Source organism: Otolemur garnettii, unplaced genomic scaffold (assembly GCF_000181295.1).
Source record: "Otolemur garnettii isolate 467f Iridium unplaced genomic scaffold, OtoGar3 scaffold00152, whole genome shotgun sequence".
Lineage (NCBI taxonomy): Eukaryota > Metazoa > Chordata > Mammalia > Primates > Galagidae > Otolemur > Otolemur garnettii.
The window spans coordinates 4,453,906-4,472,061 of NW_003852547.1; the positions used below are offsets into that span (position 1 = coordinate 4,453,906).

General features: G+C 47.6%; 1 protein-coding gene across 1 annotated transcript in view; it reads left to right on the forward strand.

Annotated features, from left to right (window-relative positions):
* BICRA (BRD4 interacting chromatin remodeling complex associated protein) overlaps positions 1-18,156 on the forward strand; it is a 91,646-nt gene that overhangs the window by 49,944 nt on the left and 23,546 nt on the right. Inside the window, exons 2-5 of the mRNA XM_003799559.3 lie at positions 13,251-13,351; positions 15,140-15,185; positions 15,276-15,318; positions 17,536-17,601. Coding sequence (XP_003799607.1) covers positions 15,145-15,185; positions 15,276-15,318; positions 17,536-17,601 — 150 coding nt within the window. The 5' untranslated portion in view covers positions 13,251-13,351; positions 15,140-15,144. The remainder of the gene's footprint in view (positions 1-13,250; positions 13,352-15,139; positions 15,186-15,275; positions 15,319-17,535; positions 17,602-18,156) is intronic.

Here is an 18,156-nt window from a genome sequence, read left to right on the forward strand (position 1 = left end):
TTTTTTTTTTTTCTGCTTTTTAAAAATTATTTTTATTTTATTTATTTATTTATGTATTTAAGAGACAGAGTCTCACTTTATTGCCCTTGGTAGAGTGCTGTGGTGTCACAGCTCACAACCTCCAACTCCTGGCCTTAGGTGATTCTCTTGCCTCAGCCTTCCAAGTAGTTGGGACTACAGGTGTCCGCCACAATGCCCAGCTATTTTTTGTTGCAGTTTGGCCAGGGCCCGGTTCGAACCCGCCACCCTCGGTATATGGGGCCAGTGCCCTACTCATTGAGCCACAGGCGCCGCCCTGGGATAGCATTTCTTTACCTGTTTGTAAAGAATTTTTTGAGTATTTTATTAATTTTTTTTTTATTTAGGTAGAGGTAGGGTCTTGTTATATTGTTTGGGCTGATCTGGAACTCCTATACTCAAGTGATCCTCCTACCTCAGCCTCACAAAATGCTGGAATTACAGGTGTGAGCCACCGTGCCCAGAAGTTTTTGAGTAGTTTAATAATGGGTGCTGCCATTTGTGAACAAGGTGAATGTTAACACAGGCTCGGTGGATGGATAGGTGAAAAGAGAAATGGTGAGGCCTACATTTGGGCTAGAATAGTGGTCATGGAGAAGACCTGCGCCTGTAGCACAGTGGTTATGGCTCTGGCCACAGGCACGGAGGGTGGCAGATTCAAACCTGGCCTGGACCAGCTAAACAACAATGACAACTGAAACAAAACAATACCCAGGCATTGTGGCAGTCACCTGTAGTCCCAGCTACTTGGGAGGGATAGCCTGCAGAGATTTAGGAGGGGGAAGGGTAACAATTGGATGAATCAGATGTGGGGTCAAGGTTGGTCCCTAGTCATCAAAGAGAGCTGTAGCAATTAGCTCTTGCTACATTATAAATAGCCCCAATACTTAGATGCTGTTATGGTTATTACTCCTGTTTAACAGATTATTGTAGCAGGCCTTAAAGGAACTATTATGTTATACTCATGGATTTTGTGAGTCAAGAGTTTGACATGGCACAGTGGGCTTCTGCTCCACAATGTCTGGGTCTTTGCTGGGATGACTCAAAGGTTAGAGGTGATTCAGGCTGGGGGCTAAAGCTCATTCACACATGTGCTTGGCTTTGGAGCTGGGGTGACCTGAAGACAGGACCGTCAACCAGAGCACCTAGTGGTTTTCTCTGTGACTAGCAGAGTAGCCTCAGAATAGTCAGACTTCTAGGATGGCAGCTCCAGGCTTCCAGGTAAGTGTCTTGGTGGGCAGAAACTAAATTTGAATCTCCCTTAATGACCTAGCCTCAGAAGTCACACAGTTATACTGAACTGATAGAAGTAGCTCCTTGTTTCAAGGGAAGACTTGAGTATTTTAACTCAAAGAGACCCACTGTGCCATGTCAGATTCCTGATTCACAAAAGCCATGAGCATGATCACATTGTAGAAGGTCATGTGGGATTAGCGATATTGTTGTAGCCGTCTTTGGAAAATGTTGAGTCTGCCACAGCACCTTAAAGCAAAACCTTGGGCCTAATGTTTCGAATTTGGACTTGGGCATAGCTGGGTACTTCTGTTCTTGGCTGAGGAATCTATGCTGAGCCCTAGGTTAGCTAGGTGGCTCTGCTTCTGGGGCTTGGCTGGCTGTTAGCTGGGTGACAGGGATGATGATCATGTCTACAGCAGGCTAGCCTGGGCTGCTTCTGTGGCAGCTGGGCAAAGAGTGGAAGTGTGCTGGGCTTGGAAACATGTCCACCACATTGTGTCAGCCAAAGAGGGCAAGAAGCCAGCTCAGGGTCAAGGAGTAGAAGAGTAGACCCTGTCCCTTGATAAGAAGAGCTACAAAGGGGCGGTGCCTGTGGCTCAGTGGTTAGGGCGCCGGCCCCACATACTAAAGGTGGCGGGTTCAAACCTGGCCCTGGCCAAACTGCAACAAAAAATAAGCTGGGCATTGTGGCATGTGCCTATTGTTCCTGCTACTCGGGAGGCTGGGGCAAGAGAATCACCTAAGCCCAGGAGTTGTAGGTTGCTGTGAGCTGTGATGCCACAGCATTCTACCTAGAGTGATAAAGTGAGACTCTGTCTCTTAAAAAAAAAAATGCTACAAAGAATATGGGAGGAGGAAGCAGAAGAATTGCTGGTCGCTTTTGCAATCAACCACAATGGCCTTTATTTCAGATCCCCTTTTTACTAGCCCTCTCCCATTTTGCTGGGCCTCTCTTCTCAATCAGTGATTTGCAATGTACAATCTTTGACCCATGGTATGCTGTGACAGTCCTTGTGATGGGTTGCAAAGATATCTAGAAGTGTAGGCTCTTTTGTGTCTGGTTGTATTTGGCTGCAGATACTAGAAAAACAAATAGTTGATTAAGCAGTAAAGATTGAGAAGTTTGAAGGCAGGCAGCCCATGAGGAGTTATTAAGAACCCAGCCTTTTTCTTTCCTCCCAACAGCCCTCCTCTACAGTAGGGCTTATCAGGCTCAAGGTTGTTGCCTCATGGTTGCAAAATAGCTGCCACAGCTCTAGTCATCTCAACTATATTCAGAGTTGGAAGCTGGGAGCAAAGACTTTCTTTCTGGAGAAACTCTGTTTTGGTTTTCTGGAAAGGTCTCCCAGACTTCTGGAAAATCTCATTGAGCAGAACCCAAGTCTGTATACTTTGACTTTTACTATTTGCAGAACTGTGGCTGCTCTAGCTATTAGGGAGGCTAAGAAAGTGAGTTTCTTCCTTTCCCTTTCCCTTTCCCTTCCCTCCCCTCTCCCTTCCCTCTCCCTTCCCTCTCCTTTCCCTCCCTCTTCCCTTTCCCTCCCTTCCCTTTCCCTTTCCTTCCCTTCCTTTTACTCTCTCTTTCTTTTCTTTCCTTTCTCAGAGGCACACTTTGTTGCCCTCTGTAGAGTACTATGGCATCATAGCTGACAGCAACCTCAAACTCTTATACTCAAGCGATTCTCTTGCCTTAGCCTCCTGAGTAGCTAGGACTACAGGCACCCACCACAACACCCAGCTGGTTTTTAGAGATTGAGTCTCTTGCTCAGTCAGGTCTCAAACTCCTGGGCTCAAGTAATCCACCCAGCTCAGTCTCCCAGAGTGCTAGGATTACCGGAGGAAAGGGAGTTTTTGATAAAGGAGATAGGAGTGTCCCTGGTTTAGTGCAATTAATTATTTTAAGGCTCTCTTAAGCTGACCACAGCTTACAGTATACAATACATTTGTATGTTTATATTATGTATACAGACGCACATCATTGAGATCAATTTCCCAAAATAATACTTACCCTTACTGTGTGATACACTTTCATATTTTCATACCATGTTACTCCATACTATTTACTTTTCTAAAGAAATCCCTGGTCACAACCTGCTAATTTGATTTCACAAACTTCAAAGGCGTAACCCATAGTTTGGAAAAGACTGGCTCAGAACTGTCTTTGTTTACATCTTAGACTTGGCAAGTGTTACCCTCACAGCATCAAGCTTCTGTGAGCAAGGGAGGCGGAGAAATGGGGAAATGCTTTGGGAAAGCAACAAGTAGAGTTTGCCACATCATCTTCACTTCCTGTCAGCGAATGATATGGTTTTGTAGACTTTCATTTTTATTACTTGCAAGTAACCTGAGGGTTACTCAAATTTGCATTGGGAAATTAAAATTAGCCTGTTTCTGGAGCTTAGCAGAGACTTTTAATTCCGTATCCTTTTAGGCAGCCTGGCTTCCATACAACTCCTGATGACAGCGCAAAACTCCAATTGCATTACAAGTGGAGGAGGAATTCACACAATTTTCTGGAAGGACACTGTGTCATTGTTGCATCATCGCTGTTCTCTAGAGCTGCTTGTGGTTTTCAGGCCCAGCCTTTCCTGCTTTTTATAGCATGGTGGTGAAGAATGAGGTTTTCAGAAACACAAGGTCTGAGTTCGAATTCTGGTCCCACAGTGTGGTTTGGAGCAAGTGTGTTGAGTTACATTTTCTGTAAAATGTGCTCTGGCATTATTCCCACTTTGCCAGGGATCTAGAGGAGTCAGTGGGTATGGAGTTTGCATAAGACCTGATCCCCGGGAAGCATTTAGGCTGCTGAGCTCTTCAGGGTGTTACCATCAGTGTTGGCTGCCTTATGCTACAGTAACAAGCAAGGCCCGGTCACAGTGGCTCACAGAGGCTTGTTTCTTGCTTGTGTGCAGGCCGGTCATGGATTGACTATGGCTCTGTCCTTATGTCCATCTGGGACTTGAGTGGGACTTATGTTCTGGGACTTGAGTGGCCCATGTGTTGCCTCATAAACCTTCTGCTCAGAAGGGATATAGGATGTCCACTTCTGTGGCCATGCCTGCAGGAAGTAGAATCTTTCACAGGAATGGACCCACCAACACTTGCTGAGGGTGTGCTTTGAAAATTTTGGGTTGGCAACTCTGTACACTAATTTCAGACTCTCCCACCCCCAGCCTAGTCACTTTTTCAAAAGCTTTCGAATATGTCTGGGGACAGAGTAAGGGTCCCCAGTGCCATCCCTGGCCATGGTCTCCAAGGCTAAGGACTGGGTCTGCTTTTGTGATTGGCTATCCGCAGCGCCCCCACACCACACTCATAGTAGCTTAATAAATGACCCTTTCACCAGGCTGTCTCTTGAATAAATGACTGGATCTGTTGAACTTCCTCTTTGAATTCATTCTTTCATTTCAGAAATACTGATCTACTGGATGCCACACACCATGCAGGCTCTGGAGCTCTCACAGGGCACAAAATAGACAGAAGTCCCTGCCCTGGTAGGGCTGACATTCTGGTAGGAGAGACAGACAGTACCCAACTAAACCATCAGACAGATGAATGGTATTTGATAGTAAAGTTTTTTTTGTTTGTTTGTTATTGGTTTTTTGGTTTTTTTTTTTGAGACAGAGTCTCAAGCTGTTGTCTTGGGTAGAGTGCCATGGTGTCACAGCTCACAGCCACCTCAAACTCCTAGGCTTAAGCAGTTCTTTTGCCTCAGCCTCCCAAGTAGCTGGGACTGCAGGCGCCTGGCACAACACCCAGCTATTTTTTGGTTGTAGTTATCACTGTTGTTTGGCAGGCCTGGGTTGGATTCAAACCCTCCAGCTCCGGTGCATATGGCTGGCACTCTTGCCGCTGAGCTACAGGCACCAAGCCTGTTGCCCTAGGTAGAGTGCTGTGGCGTCACAGCTCACAGCGACCTCTAACTCTTGGGCTTAGGTGATTCTCTTGCCTTAGCCACCCAAGTAGCTGGGACTACAGGTGCCTGCCACAATGCCTGATTTTTTTCTTGTAGTTGTCATTATTGTGTAACAGGCTTAGGCCATGTTCGAACCTGCCAACCCTGGTGTAACCACTGAGCTACAGGCACCGAGCCTGTTTGTTTTTGAGACAGAGTCTCACTCTATGCCCTCGGTAGAGTGCCCTGGCATCATACCTCACAATAGCCTCAAACTTTTAGGCTCAAGTGATGCTCCTGCCTCAGTGCCCCAAGTAGCTGGGACTATAGGCGCCCACTACCATACCCATCTACTTTTTCTAATTTTAGTAGGGATGGGATCTCGCTCTTGCTTAGGCTGCTCTTTAACTTCTCACTTCAATGTATCCTCCCGACTGGGCCTCCCAGAGTACTAGGGGTATAGACATAAGCCCCCTCATACCTGGCCAATAGTAAAGTATTTTTTAATTAAAATTGTTTTATTATACAAAATTTCAAATGTACACAAAGTAGAATAATAAAAAACATGTGCCCCCATCCCCACTAGGAACCAACCCCACTACTGTTCCCAACTCTTGCAGACCCATGCTGTCCAGTGGAACTTCCTGTCCTGATAGAAATGTGCCAGAACAGGCTAGGTACAGTGGCTCATGCCTGTAATCCTAGTACTCTGGGATGTTCAGAGGGGTGGATTGCCTGAGTTCACAGGTTTGAGACCAGCTTGAGCAAGATTGAGACCCTGTCTCTAAAAATAGCCAGACATTTAGGCAGTGACCTGTAGTCCCAGCTACTTAGGAGCCTGAGGCAAGAGAATGGCTTGAGCCCAGGCTTTTCAGGTTGCTGTGAGCTGTGATGCCACAGTACTCTACCCAGGGTGACAAAGTAAGACTCAGTCTCAAAAAACATCTCAGATCTACTCACCCCCTCCAGCCACCAGCCCCATGTGGCTTTTGAACACTTGGAATGTGGCTAGCATGACTGAGAACTAAATGTCTAATTTCATTAAATTTTTCAAATTTAAATATCTTTTTAACTTTGATGTTCCTAATTGCCCTTTTCCCCCAGTCATTTTTTATTATGGTAAAATACACAGAATATGGAATTTACCAGCTTACCCATTTTTAAGCATATAGTTCAAAGGTAGTAAGTATATTCATGTTGTTGGGCAGCCATCACCATCATTTATCTCCAGAATTCTTTTCATCTTTCCAATAAAACTCCGTACCCATTAAATACTAACTCCCTGTTTCCTCCTCGCCCCTAGCCCTGGCAACTACCATTCTGCTTTCTGTTTCTAGGTACATAGTATAACTGGGATCGTTTAGGACAGCGGTTCTCAGGGTCGAACAACCCTTTCACACGGGTTGCCTAAGATCGTCCTGTATATCAGATATTTACATTACGATCCATAACAGTAGCAAAATTACAGTTATGAAGTAGCAACGAAAATAATTTTATGGTTGGGGGTCACCACAACATGGGGAATGTATTAAAGGGTCACAGCATTAGGAAGGTTGAGAGCCACTGCTACAGGATTTGTCTTTTTGTGACTGGCTTATTTCCCTTTGTATAATGTCCTCAAAATTCATCCATGTTGTAATATGAGCCAAAACTTCCCTCCTTAATTGCGTCGCATGTATGTGCCACATTTATCTCTTCATATGTCAGTGGACATTTGGGTTGCTTCTACCTTTTTGTTTGTTTGTTTGTTTTTAGATAGTCTCACTTTGTTGCCCTGGCTAGAGTGCCACGGTGTCATAGCTCACAGCAACCTCAAACTCCTGGGCTCAAGAGATCCTCTTAGGTCAGCCTCCTGAGTAGCTGGGACTATAGATGCCCACCACAGTGCCCGGCTACTTCTTTTCTATTTTTCAGTAGAGATGGGGGTCTCTATCTTGCTCAGGGTAGTCTCCAACTGCCCAGCCTCCCAGAGCGCTAGCTAGGTTTATAGGTGTGAGCTACCACTCCTGGCCTGCTTCTACCTTTTAGCAATTGTAAATAATACTACTACCAGTATTTCTTTTGGACTCTGCTTTCAGCACATGTTGGATCATGGAGGAATTCTACTGTTAACCCAGATGGCTGCCCCATCATATATTGTGTATTCCCACCAGCAGTGCACAGGGGATCCAGTTTCTCCATTTCCTTGCCAATATTTGCTGTTTTCTGGTTTTTGTTTTTGTTTTTATGGTAGCCATTCTAATGAGTTTGAGGTTTTGATTTGACTTGGTTCATTATAGTTTTGATTGTATTTCCCTAATGATTAGTGATACCGAGCATCTTTTTATATACTTGTTGGCTGTGGTGTGTCTTCTTTGGAGAAATGTCTATTCAAATCTTTTGTCCCAATGTCATTTAATTTTAATTAACTTTAATTAAACGTACATAGCCGCATGTAATTAGTGGCAACTGTATTGGACAGCACAGGTCGTTGTGCCCCCTGAGCACCCACAACTATATTGTTTTGCAGTAAATTGCAGGCAGTCTGTAATTTCACCACTAAATATTTCAGGATGTATCTGTAAAGGGCAGGCACTCTTTAAAGAAAAATATAAAATGATGCTGTTATTATATTTAGAACTTTAATTATGATTCCTTAGTATCATTAGCTACCCAGGCAGTGTTCAAATTCTTTGAACAGTAGGTGGGTCCATTTATATCTTTGAAGGCACCCTTTGCCTACCGGCTGGGAGCTGCAAAGCATGTGGTGAGCCCAGTGCACATGGTCACATGGGGTTTGGTCTGTAGTGTCCCCATACCTGCTCTTTTCATACCCCCTTTATCACATCTGGAGAATGGGGCAATAATAGGGAAGTTGGGGGGCCAGGCATTGTGGTGGGCACCTGTAGTCCCAGCTACTTGGGAGGCTGAGGCAAGAGAATCGCTTAAGCCCAAGAGTTTGAGGTTGCAGTGAGCTGTGATGCCTTGGCACTCTATACAGGGTGACATAGTGAGACTCTATTTAAAAAAAAAAAAAGAAAAATTAGCCAGGCATTGTGGTAGGCATCTGTAGTCCCAGCTACTTCCAAGGCTGAGGCAGGAGGATCACTTGAACCTATGAGTGTAAGGTTGCTGTGAGCTATGATGACACTACTGCAGTCTTTCCAGGGAGACAAAGTAAGATCCAAAAAAAAAAAAAACAACAACAAACAATGACAGTGCAAATGATTACAACTGGTGTGGGTATCCCTTACAAAGTACTTTAGGACATGTAAGGATTAAAGGTGTTACTATGTAACAGTGTTAATGGAGGACATACTGTTACCATTCCCATTTTCCAGATGGGGAAACTGAGGCACAGGGGCGATAAATAACTTCTTGTAGAATGCACAGCTGGGAAGTGGCAGTCCCAGGATGGGAGCCAGGAAACCTGATTGCAGCAGTAGTTAAGGCGGGGCTTGGTTCCTGCTCTGAGCAGCAACAGGCAGCAGGTGCTTTGGAAATCTGGAGTGTTTGTTAAAAAAGCAGCAACCCTGGCCCCTATCCTAATTTCTGACCTTGATCCAGGGCAGGTCCTGAAAATCAGGGTGCGACTGTATGGACATGAGTTGGGGGAAGAGGGATGGACAGAAGCAGAGAGGCCTCTGCGCCTCTGACCTTTGCTCATTAACTGGCCATGTTTAATGATACAAAATAACACCCCTAACAGTGAGATTGATTCCTACATCTGCTGTGTGCAAACCACAGCCCTGAGTCTGTTCTTCACACCTCAGTCCTGCTGTGGGCACATTCTGCCCTGCTGTGATTATGCCCATTTTACAGATGAGGATACCAAGGCTCAGGGAGTGGAAGTCACTTGCCCAAGGTTACCCAGCCAATTCAGGGATGGGGGAGGCGGATAGAGGCAGCGATTTGAGGCCATAACTTGTGTGCATCACTGCACACCCTACTGGGCCTCTAGCAGGGGAACCTTGATGTCAGCCCATGCACCCAAATGGCAGGGACCATCTCAGCGGATCCCCACACCTGCTTATTTATATATATATTTTTTGAAACAGAGTCTCACTATGTCGCCCTGGGTAGAGCACTGTGGCGTCACAGCTCACAGCAACCTCCAACTTCTGGGCTTAGGTGATTCTCTTGCCTCAGCCTCCCAAGTAGCTGGGACTACGGGCACCTGCCACAATGCCTGGCTCTTTTTGGTTGCAGTTTGGCCAGGGCTGTGGTATTTGGGGCCAGCGCCCTACTCACTGAGCCACAGGCACCGCCCTTTTACTGTATTTTTAAAGTAAAATGTACATTCATTGAAATACACAAATCTGAGCTGTTAAATTTTGGACACTCAAGTAACCCACACCTGGGTCACAATGAAGAACATTTTCCCTCTTCCCAGGAAGTTCTCCTTTCATTTCTTTAATGTTGCCATCAAGGAGAAAACACAAAAAATTCTTACAGAGAACTCTAGAACCTCCCCTCAAAATTCTCCCTCCGATTCTGTTTGGAGAAGCCCTGTTCAGGAAACACACACCTCCTGTTTCTAATTCTGCTGATCTGAAGTTTACAGAGGTTGGGCCACACCCAGACTCTAGAGTCTGGGAGGAGGAAGGAATGAACTTGAAGCCATGTAGGGAGCCTGTGACTGCTTCCAAGCCAGGAGCAGTGCACTCAGATTCCAGGTAGAAACAATCCTGTGTTCCAGGGCCTTCTAGATCTTTCTGGGGTCTGGGACATAAGAGGAAGAGGGGAAGCTGCTCTCCACTCCAGTTCCTTCCTCTTAGTTTGTGTTTGTTTTGAGACAGTCTGTTGTCTGAGCTAGAGGGCAGTGGAGTCATCCTAATTCACTGCGGCCTCAGTCTTTTGGGCTCAAGCAAACCTCCTGCCTTGGCCTCTGGAGTAGTTGAGACTGTGGGCACACAACTACCAGACAAGGCTAATTTTTCTTTCCTTTTGTTTTTGTAGAGTGGCATCTTGCTATACTGCACTGACTGGTCTTGGATTCCTAAGCTCAAGTGATCCTCCCACCTCAGCCTCCAGAAGTGCTAGAATTATAGGCATGAGCCTTTTTCTAATTTCCATTTTTCTTTTTTTTTTAGCTCTTCAGTGTCAGCCACCATTCCTTTCTCCCTCTTCCACACCTGTCTCTTTATTGCTTTTCAAATCTGAAGCTCCCCAGCCATTCATAAAATGATAACAAAGACATGTACAGCCCTGGCACCTCGCCTTTTGATAGTATTATAACATTTTTGCCATATTTGCTTCAGATCTTTTTTTTTGAGACAGAGTCTCACTTTATCGCCCTCGGTAGAGTGCTGTGGCTTCACACAGCTCACAGCACCCTCCAACTCCTGGGCTAGGCGATTCTCTTGCCTCAGCCTCCTGAGTAGCTGGGACTACAGGTGCCCGCCACAATGCCCAGCTATATTTTTTGTTGTTGTTGCAGTTTGGGCGGGGGTTTTTGAACCCACCACCCTCGGTATATGGGGCCAGCGCCATACTCACTGAGCCACAGGCACCCCCCTGCTTCAGATATTAAAAAAGAACTATCGTGACGAGGGCAGGTGCAGTGGCTCAGTAATCCCAGTATTTTGGGAGGCCTAGGTTGGGATGATCACTTGAGGCCAGGCATTGAAGACCAACTTGGACAACATAGGAAGACCTCATCTCTTAAAAAATAAATAAATGGAGAAAAAATATATACCACGACGAGGGGATCATCTGTGGGGCTGGGCCTCTGGAGTGAGCCTGTTAAGGCTGAGATCCCAGCCTGGCCCCATATTGATTGCGAGTTCTTGTACATATTACTAACCTCTGCCCTGGCTCCTTATCTACAGAATACCAATAACAAAAGCACCTGCTGTGTAGAGATTTAGCGAGGCAAATGACTTAATAATACATGGAGAGTACTTAAGCCAATGCCCAGCACATAGAGGGCCTATGACCAATGTGATTTATCCTGATGATTATCCTTATTATCCTTATGCTTCTTAGAGTCTGCATTTGTAAATTCACCTGCTCACTAACCTTTGTAACTCCTAAATGATGCCTTCCTGGTCAGTTGCCGAAGTGTGTAGAGTGGTGAAACACATTGGGCTGCCCGACTTGCTCATTCCCAGCCAAGGTCAAACAAGGCAACCCTCCGTTTTCTCCTTTCAGCTCACATTGCAAACTAGTGTCCTTTTCACAATCTGTTGCAGTGTTTTCAGCCTTTTTATCTTACAGCACATTCGAACCTGTAGTTAAACTTCTGCAGCACACTTAAATTATGTTGATTTTAAAAGGAGTAAGAAAAAGAATATACTTACTGTGCTTTGAACTTCTTTTGAAAATAATTTAATTGCGTGGTGCCTATGGCTCAATAGGTAGGGCACCCAGCCCCATATACCAAGGGTGGCAGGTTTGAACCCGACCCTGGCCAAACTGCAACAAAAAAATAGCCAGGCATTGTGGCGGGCACCTGTAGTCCCAGCTACTTGGAAGGCTGAGGCAGGAGAATCACTTAAGCCCAGGAGGTGAGGTTGCTGTGAGCTGTGATGCCATGGCACTCTACTGAGAGTGATAAAGTAAGACTCTATCTCAAAAAAAAAAAAAAAGAAAGAAAAAGAAAATAATTTAATTGGTGATCTTCAAAAATTTTCACTGTGTGCTCTGGTTCAACGTTTTTCACTTCTTTGTGCTTTTCATTGGTTACTTAACAAAATGGCTTGCAAGCATGGTGTGGAAGGGCCGTCCAGTATCCTTAAGGTCAGGAAGGCTGTCACATGAGAAAATGTGTATATTGGAGAAGTGTCATTTAGGTGGGAATTATCTTCCTGCTGGCTGTGAGCTCACTATAAAGGAATTAACAATGTGTGTTTAAAAAAGATGTCTTTAGGGCAGCACCTGTGGCTCAGTAGGTAGGGCGCTGGCCCCATATACCGAGGATGGTGGGTTCAAACCTGGCCCCGGCCAAACCCCAACAAAAAAATAGCCAGGTGTTGTGGTAAGTGCCTGTAGTCCCAGCTACTTGGGAGGCTGAGGCAAGAGAATCATCTAAGCCCAAGAGCTGAAGTCTTTAAACAGAAATACACATACAACCAGGCAATGTATTGATTGATTGATGAGAATGTTGTGGCCAGAGGCCAGTGGGACCTAGCCATGCTTTTCCCCAGGAGCAGGGGCTCAGGATTGGCTGACTCAGTGTTCCCATTGGCTTTGCAAATAACAGCAATTAGCTGTGTTTTATTGGACAGAAGTGCCAGTGAACCATGTAGCGTCATTTATATGTTGCAGTATGTTGTATGCATGTGCTGTGTACCACGTTCTGTGTGATTTCAAACTTGCATTTTGTCTTTTCCTTTCTTACTTACCTTTTAACATTGTCTTTCCAACCCTCTCTTTGTCTTCTCTCCTCCTCTCCCCTTAGTCTACCTCCCCGCTGTGCCCCCCTCCCCCCCACATCGTGTGTCTTTTACTTTTTTTTTTTTTTGAGACAGAGTCTCACTATGTCACCCTCGGTAGAGTGCTGTGGTGACACAGCTTACACCAACCTCTAACTGTTGGCCTTGAGCGATTCTTTTGCCTCAGCCTCCCAAGTAGCTGGGACTACAGGTGCCTGCCACAATGCCTGGCTATTTTGTGTTGTTGTTTTTGTTGTGGTTGGTGTTATTTAGCAAGCCCAGGCCAGATTTGAACCCACCAGCCCTGGTGTATGTGGCTGGTGCCCTAACCATTGAGCTACAGGCACCTAGCCAGTGTGTCTTTTTTAAAAAATTATTTATTTAATCTGTTTGTTTATTAATTTTGAGACAAGAGTCTCAGTCTGTTGCCCTGAGTAGAGTGCTGTGGCATCATAGCTTACAGTAACCTCAAACTCTTGGGCTCAAGTGATCCTCTTGCCTCAGCCTCATGAGTATCTGGGACTACAGGCACCCACCACAATGTCCGGCTAGTTTTTCTATTTTTAGTAAGACAGGGTTCTTGCTCTTGCTCAGGCTAGTCTCAAACTTCTGTGCTCAGGACATCCACCTGCCTTGGCCTCGCAGCATGCTAGGATTATAGGCATGAGCCTCTGTGTGTCTCTGTCTTGATGTCTTTTTCCTTATCACCAATGTTCTCACTCACAGTCTCTCTCATTCTGTCTCCACAGCTGGCCCCTGAAAGGACCCTCTTCAAGTCCCCAGCTGGGGGCCCCGCGTAGACCTGGAGTGGACAGCCCCTCCTTCCCTTCATGATTCGTTTGTAGCGCAGGTAACCAGGGAAGGATCCCAGTTCATTCCGGGAGGGGCGGTGGTCCTCATCCCACCTCCCTGGGACTCCCCTTGGCCTTTGGATGAGGAAGGAACATTCCTTCTTGGGAGAGCCTTGTTTAGCTCTGCTCTCTCCTGCCTGGGCTTCTGGGTCATGCTGCTGACAGGAGGATCTCTTCCCTACCCCTTTCCTCCAGATTCTTTGCTGATCTTACCTTTTTGTGCCTGCTGTGGGCTGGTTAGAAAGGGCAGGGACTCACAGGCCGCAGACCTGGCAGTACAGGGAGAAGGAATTATGGCAAGGTAGAGGTATGGAGCAGGCGAGAGCCCGTCCTCACCACCTCCAATGCAGCAGGAGCCTGGGGGGCCTCTTTGGGGACAGTCTCCATGGTGTATGGGGCTCTGGGGATATAAGTGTTTTTGCTACAAACAGAAGAGGTTCCCCCCATCCATGTGCCCTGGGGAACTGTGTGTAACATTTTTCACCCATGTGTGTATTTCTGGCAAGAGGGTCTTTAATATTCGCCAAATTCCTCACCGCACTGCTTAGAAAAGACTCCTAACCTACTGTGGGAGGTCCTTGTATGAAACTCTTCATTATGTCACAGAACAGCTGAGGATTTGGGAGTTAGGGGTGGCAATTAGGAGGTCCCTATTAAGGAAGTTCATTTGGGGGTATAGGTTAGGAACCACCTGAGTGTGCGGGGGGAGAAGTTGGCAGAGGGTGTGGGAAGCAGTGGGAGGATGGGTGGATGGAAGGATGGGTTGGTTTGGGTGTTTGGCAGAAGGGAAAGATGGGTGGATGGGAGCTTGGAAAGGCTGGAGGAAGGCAGGGAATGGGTAGGGAGATGGATGGAGGGACGTTTGGAAGGTTGGAGAGATGGATGAATGGAGGGAGGGAAGCCTGAATGGGCAGATGGTAAAGAGCATCAGTTTCCTTGGGTGTGGAGTGGGACTGGCAATATCCCTTCCATGGGAGTAGAACAAGCTAACGTTGGTGAGGTACTTAGATGGTGCCTGGCATGTGGCAAGCACTCAGCAAACGTTAGCCGTCCTCATCCTCATCATTTTGACAGTGAGACTCACCCTACGCCAGTGGCTTCTAGGATCAGAGTGCCTGTCCTTATGGTATCTCTCCTTTGCTTCTGCTCGGCTCCCCTACCACCCTTCCTTCCTCAGGGACCGCCTCACACTCGTCTTCCAGAGGAGCCCAGAGCCTTAAGCCACAGGGCCCTTCTCACTCACCCCTTCCTTCCCTCCACCCCTCACACCACACCCAACCTGGGTAGGGCCCTTTGTGCAGGGAGGCAGGACAGAAGAGCTCTGGTGGTGAAGAGCTTGGGCTCTGGAGCCACTCCCTGGGCTCACACCTGGCTCTGCTGTCTACTTACTGGAGATGGAGGGTGACTGTTTCAGTGCTTCTAGTCACTCATCTGCAAAGTGGGGATGGCAGGCCCCTGTCATGGGTACTGGGAGGCTCCACTTAATTAAATGTGTGGGAAGCACACAACCAAGGCTCACTTAGTCCTGGTTGATACCATCATCATCTTCTTCTTCAAGTGCTGGGGGAGTTTGGGTTGGGGAGGGGAGGGAAAGGAACCTGTCCCCAGTCAGGAGTTTCTGGCTAGAAAGACACCTGCAAGGTGCACCTCACCCCATCCACCCTGTGGACTCAAGGGAGCAGAAACTCTGACCCCTCCAGGGGGCTCCCCTGAAGGGAGGGGGCTGGGCAAGCTGCAGAAATCTAACCTTGTCTCCCTCACCCTCTTCCCGACCCCACCCCATCCAGTGGCGATGGATGATGAGGATGGGAGATGCTTACTAGACGTGATTTGGTGAGTAACGGGCTTCCCACTCCCACCCTTCCCTGCCCATCCCTCCCCAGCTCCTTACCTCCTCAGTGTTTCTTCCTCTCTTTCTTCCAGTGACCCTCAGGCCCTCAATGACTTCCTGCATGGATCTGAGAAGGTAAGTCCTAGAGCAGAGAGAGGCATTCCCCACTGGGGGTGGGGGGGGGGCATGATTAGAGGTGAGAAACAGTGAGAGATGTATCCCCTTGATTCAGTGGACATCTGTGCTGGGCCTTCTATGAACCAGGCACTGAAGTTGTGGCAGTGAGCAAAGCTGATGGTCAGTCCCTGCCCTCATATATGTCTCTTTGGTGAGCAAAGAAACTAGTAACTGATAATGGTAATGGTGAAAAGCACCATGCTGAGAATGATAAAAAATAATAATGTCACTTACACAACAAAAAAAGGTTTAAAAAAAATGAATAGGGTGCAATTTGGTCAGAAAGGGTGACCCTAAGGAGGTAACACTGAAGGCGAGACCTGCAGAATGAAAGGCCACAGTGTTCCTGGTAGGAGGAAGAGCAAGTGCAAAGAGGGAAAAGAGTTTGGCAGGTACAAGGAACGGAACGAAAGCTGGTGGGCCTGAACTGAAGGGGAAACTGGTAGGAGGTGAGATAGTAGTAGACAGAGGTCACCAGATTATGCAGCCCTGGAAGACCTGGATAGAAGAGTTTTGATTTTCATTGCGAAAATCAAAATCAGGCAGCTCTGATGGGTTCTTAAGCAGGAGAATGTCATATTTAATTTGTTCCCTGGAGAATGGCACTAAGTGGGGGAATGAAAGAAGTCTATTGAGCTTTGAGGAGTTGTATTAGTTATGTATGGCTGTGCAACAGATTCTCCAAACATGTAGTGACTTAAACAGTTATCAGAGCTCTCCCAGTGTCTGGGGGTCAGGAATCTGGGAGTAGCTTAGCTGAGTAGTTCCAGCTGAGGCACTCTGAGGTTGCAGTCAAAATGTAGACTGGGACTGCAGTCATCTGAAGGTTTGTAGCTGACAGATGCTCCTCCATGGTGACTCATTCCTGTGGCTGTTGGCAGAAAGCCTCAGTCCCTCACCATGTGGGCCTCTCTATAGTGCTCCTGAAGTGTCCTCACGACATTGCAGCTGTTCTTCCCAGCAAGGTAGAAGCCACAGTGCTTTCAGTGACCTAGTCCCGCCCTCCAGATGGGACTTGAATTCCACAAGGAGGAGTATCAAATCATTTGTAGGGTAAGAGGTGAGTGCGGTAATTTGATGGTGGCCTGGGCCACTGTGCAGGCAGTGGATGATGTGTGAGACACTGGATTTGGGATCTATTTCAGAGGTAGAATCAACTAGACTTGCTGATGGATTAGATGTTGAGGGAGAGAGTGTGTCCAGAATGACTCCTGGATTTTGACTTGAGCAACTGAGTGGATTATGGTGCTATTTTCTGAGGTTGAGAGTTGGGGGCAGATGCCAGAAGTCTAGGTGATAATATTGGAGATAGAAATTGGGGTTCTGGAGAGATGTCCAGTTGGAGAGGAAATTAGGGAGGCCTCAGCCACAGACAGATGTTCACTGGGTGTGTATGTGCAGTCCAGGGTCTGTTCTGGGTGCTGAAGGTGCCCCTGGGAGTCAGAGCAGGTCCCTGCCCTTCCAGAGACAGGCACAGTATGGGTGTGCTAGACGCCTAGGTGGAGAAGCATACCAGGTGCTGAACTGCCTGGAGAGAGGAGCAGTTATTAAGAAGGGGCAAGGGCAGTGCCTGTAGCTCAGTGAGTAGGGCGCCAGCCCCATATACCGAGGGTGGCGGGTTCAAACCAGGCCCCGGCCAAACTGCAACAAAAAATAGCCGGGCGTTGTGGCAGGCACCTATAGTCCCAGCTACTCGGGAGGCTGAGGCAGGAGAATCGCTTAAGCCCAAGAGCTGGAGGTTGCTGTGCGCTGTGATGCCATGACACTCTACATAGGGCAACATAGTGAGACTCGGTCTCAAAAAAAAAAATAGGTGGGGGCAAGCCTATTTTGGGAGGAGGAGGCATGTGTGGATATGCTGCCAAAGAGACATAGGGGCCAAGGCAGGGGCGCAGCTTGGGCAAGGGCATAGAGGCAGGATTCTCAAGGTCAAGGCAGGCACATTAGGCAAGCTTCAGAGACCAGCCTAGGGAACATGGTGTTGGGGGCACCTTGGGTTTCTTTGAGGCCCATTTCTTTGGGGCCTTTTTTCTGGGGACAGAGTTTGCTGTGCCCCCAACCCCTTCCATTTTGCCCCTTGTCTTTTTGTCCTGAGTAACTCTAAATTGATTTCTGCTGTAGAGCATGGCCTGGCCTGCTGACTTTGACCTTGGGTGGGGGTGGGTCTCATTGCAGCTCGACAGTGATGACCTCCTGGATAATCCTGGGGAGGCCCAAAGTGCCTTCTATGAAGGTTCTGGGGTAAGTGGCCATGACTCCCAGTCATTACCCAAGTTGCCTGTGAAGGCAGCCTGTGGGAGGGAGGCCCTGGAGGTCGGAGGGGAGGCTTGGGCTTGTTCTTCTGAGGGGCTTGGGCGAGAGGAGGGCAGGGGACAGTCACTGGAAGCTCATGGTTGGGATCTGGGACTATGGCTGCCAGACTACCCTGGCTGTGCAGGAAAGAGCAGAGATGGGAGACTCTGGTAGGGGGTCAGTGATGTGGATAAAGGTGGCCAAGCCCTTGTGGAAGGAGGTGGTGAGGGTCCCCAAGGCCTTGGGGCCTTGAAGGCCAGCTGGTGCAGAGCAGTTCTGGGGAGTTGAGGCAGATGCAAGCTCCGGGGTCCAGCAGGGACACTTCTCTTGCGGTAGGGGGTTAGGGGCGATTTGGAGTCCTGCCCTTAATCAGCCATGGGGCTATGTGAGACCAGGGAAGGGGCCTCCTCATCCACAGACCACCATCTTCACTTGGACAGTGAAGCAAAGCTCAGGAGTGAGGAATGCAGAGGGCTTTTAATAGGCACCTGCAGTGCCTGGCTG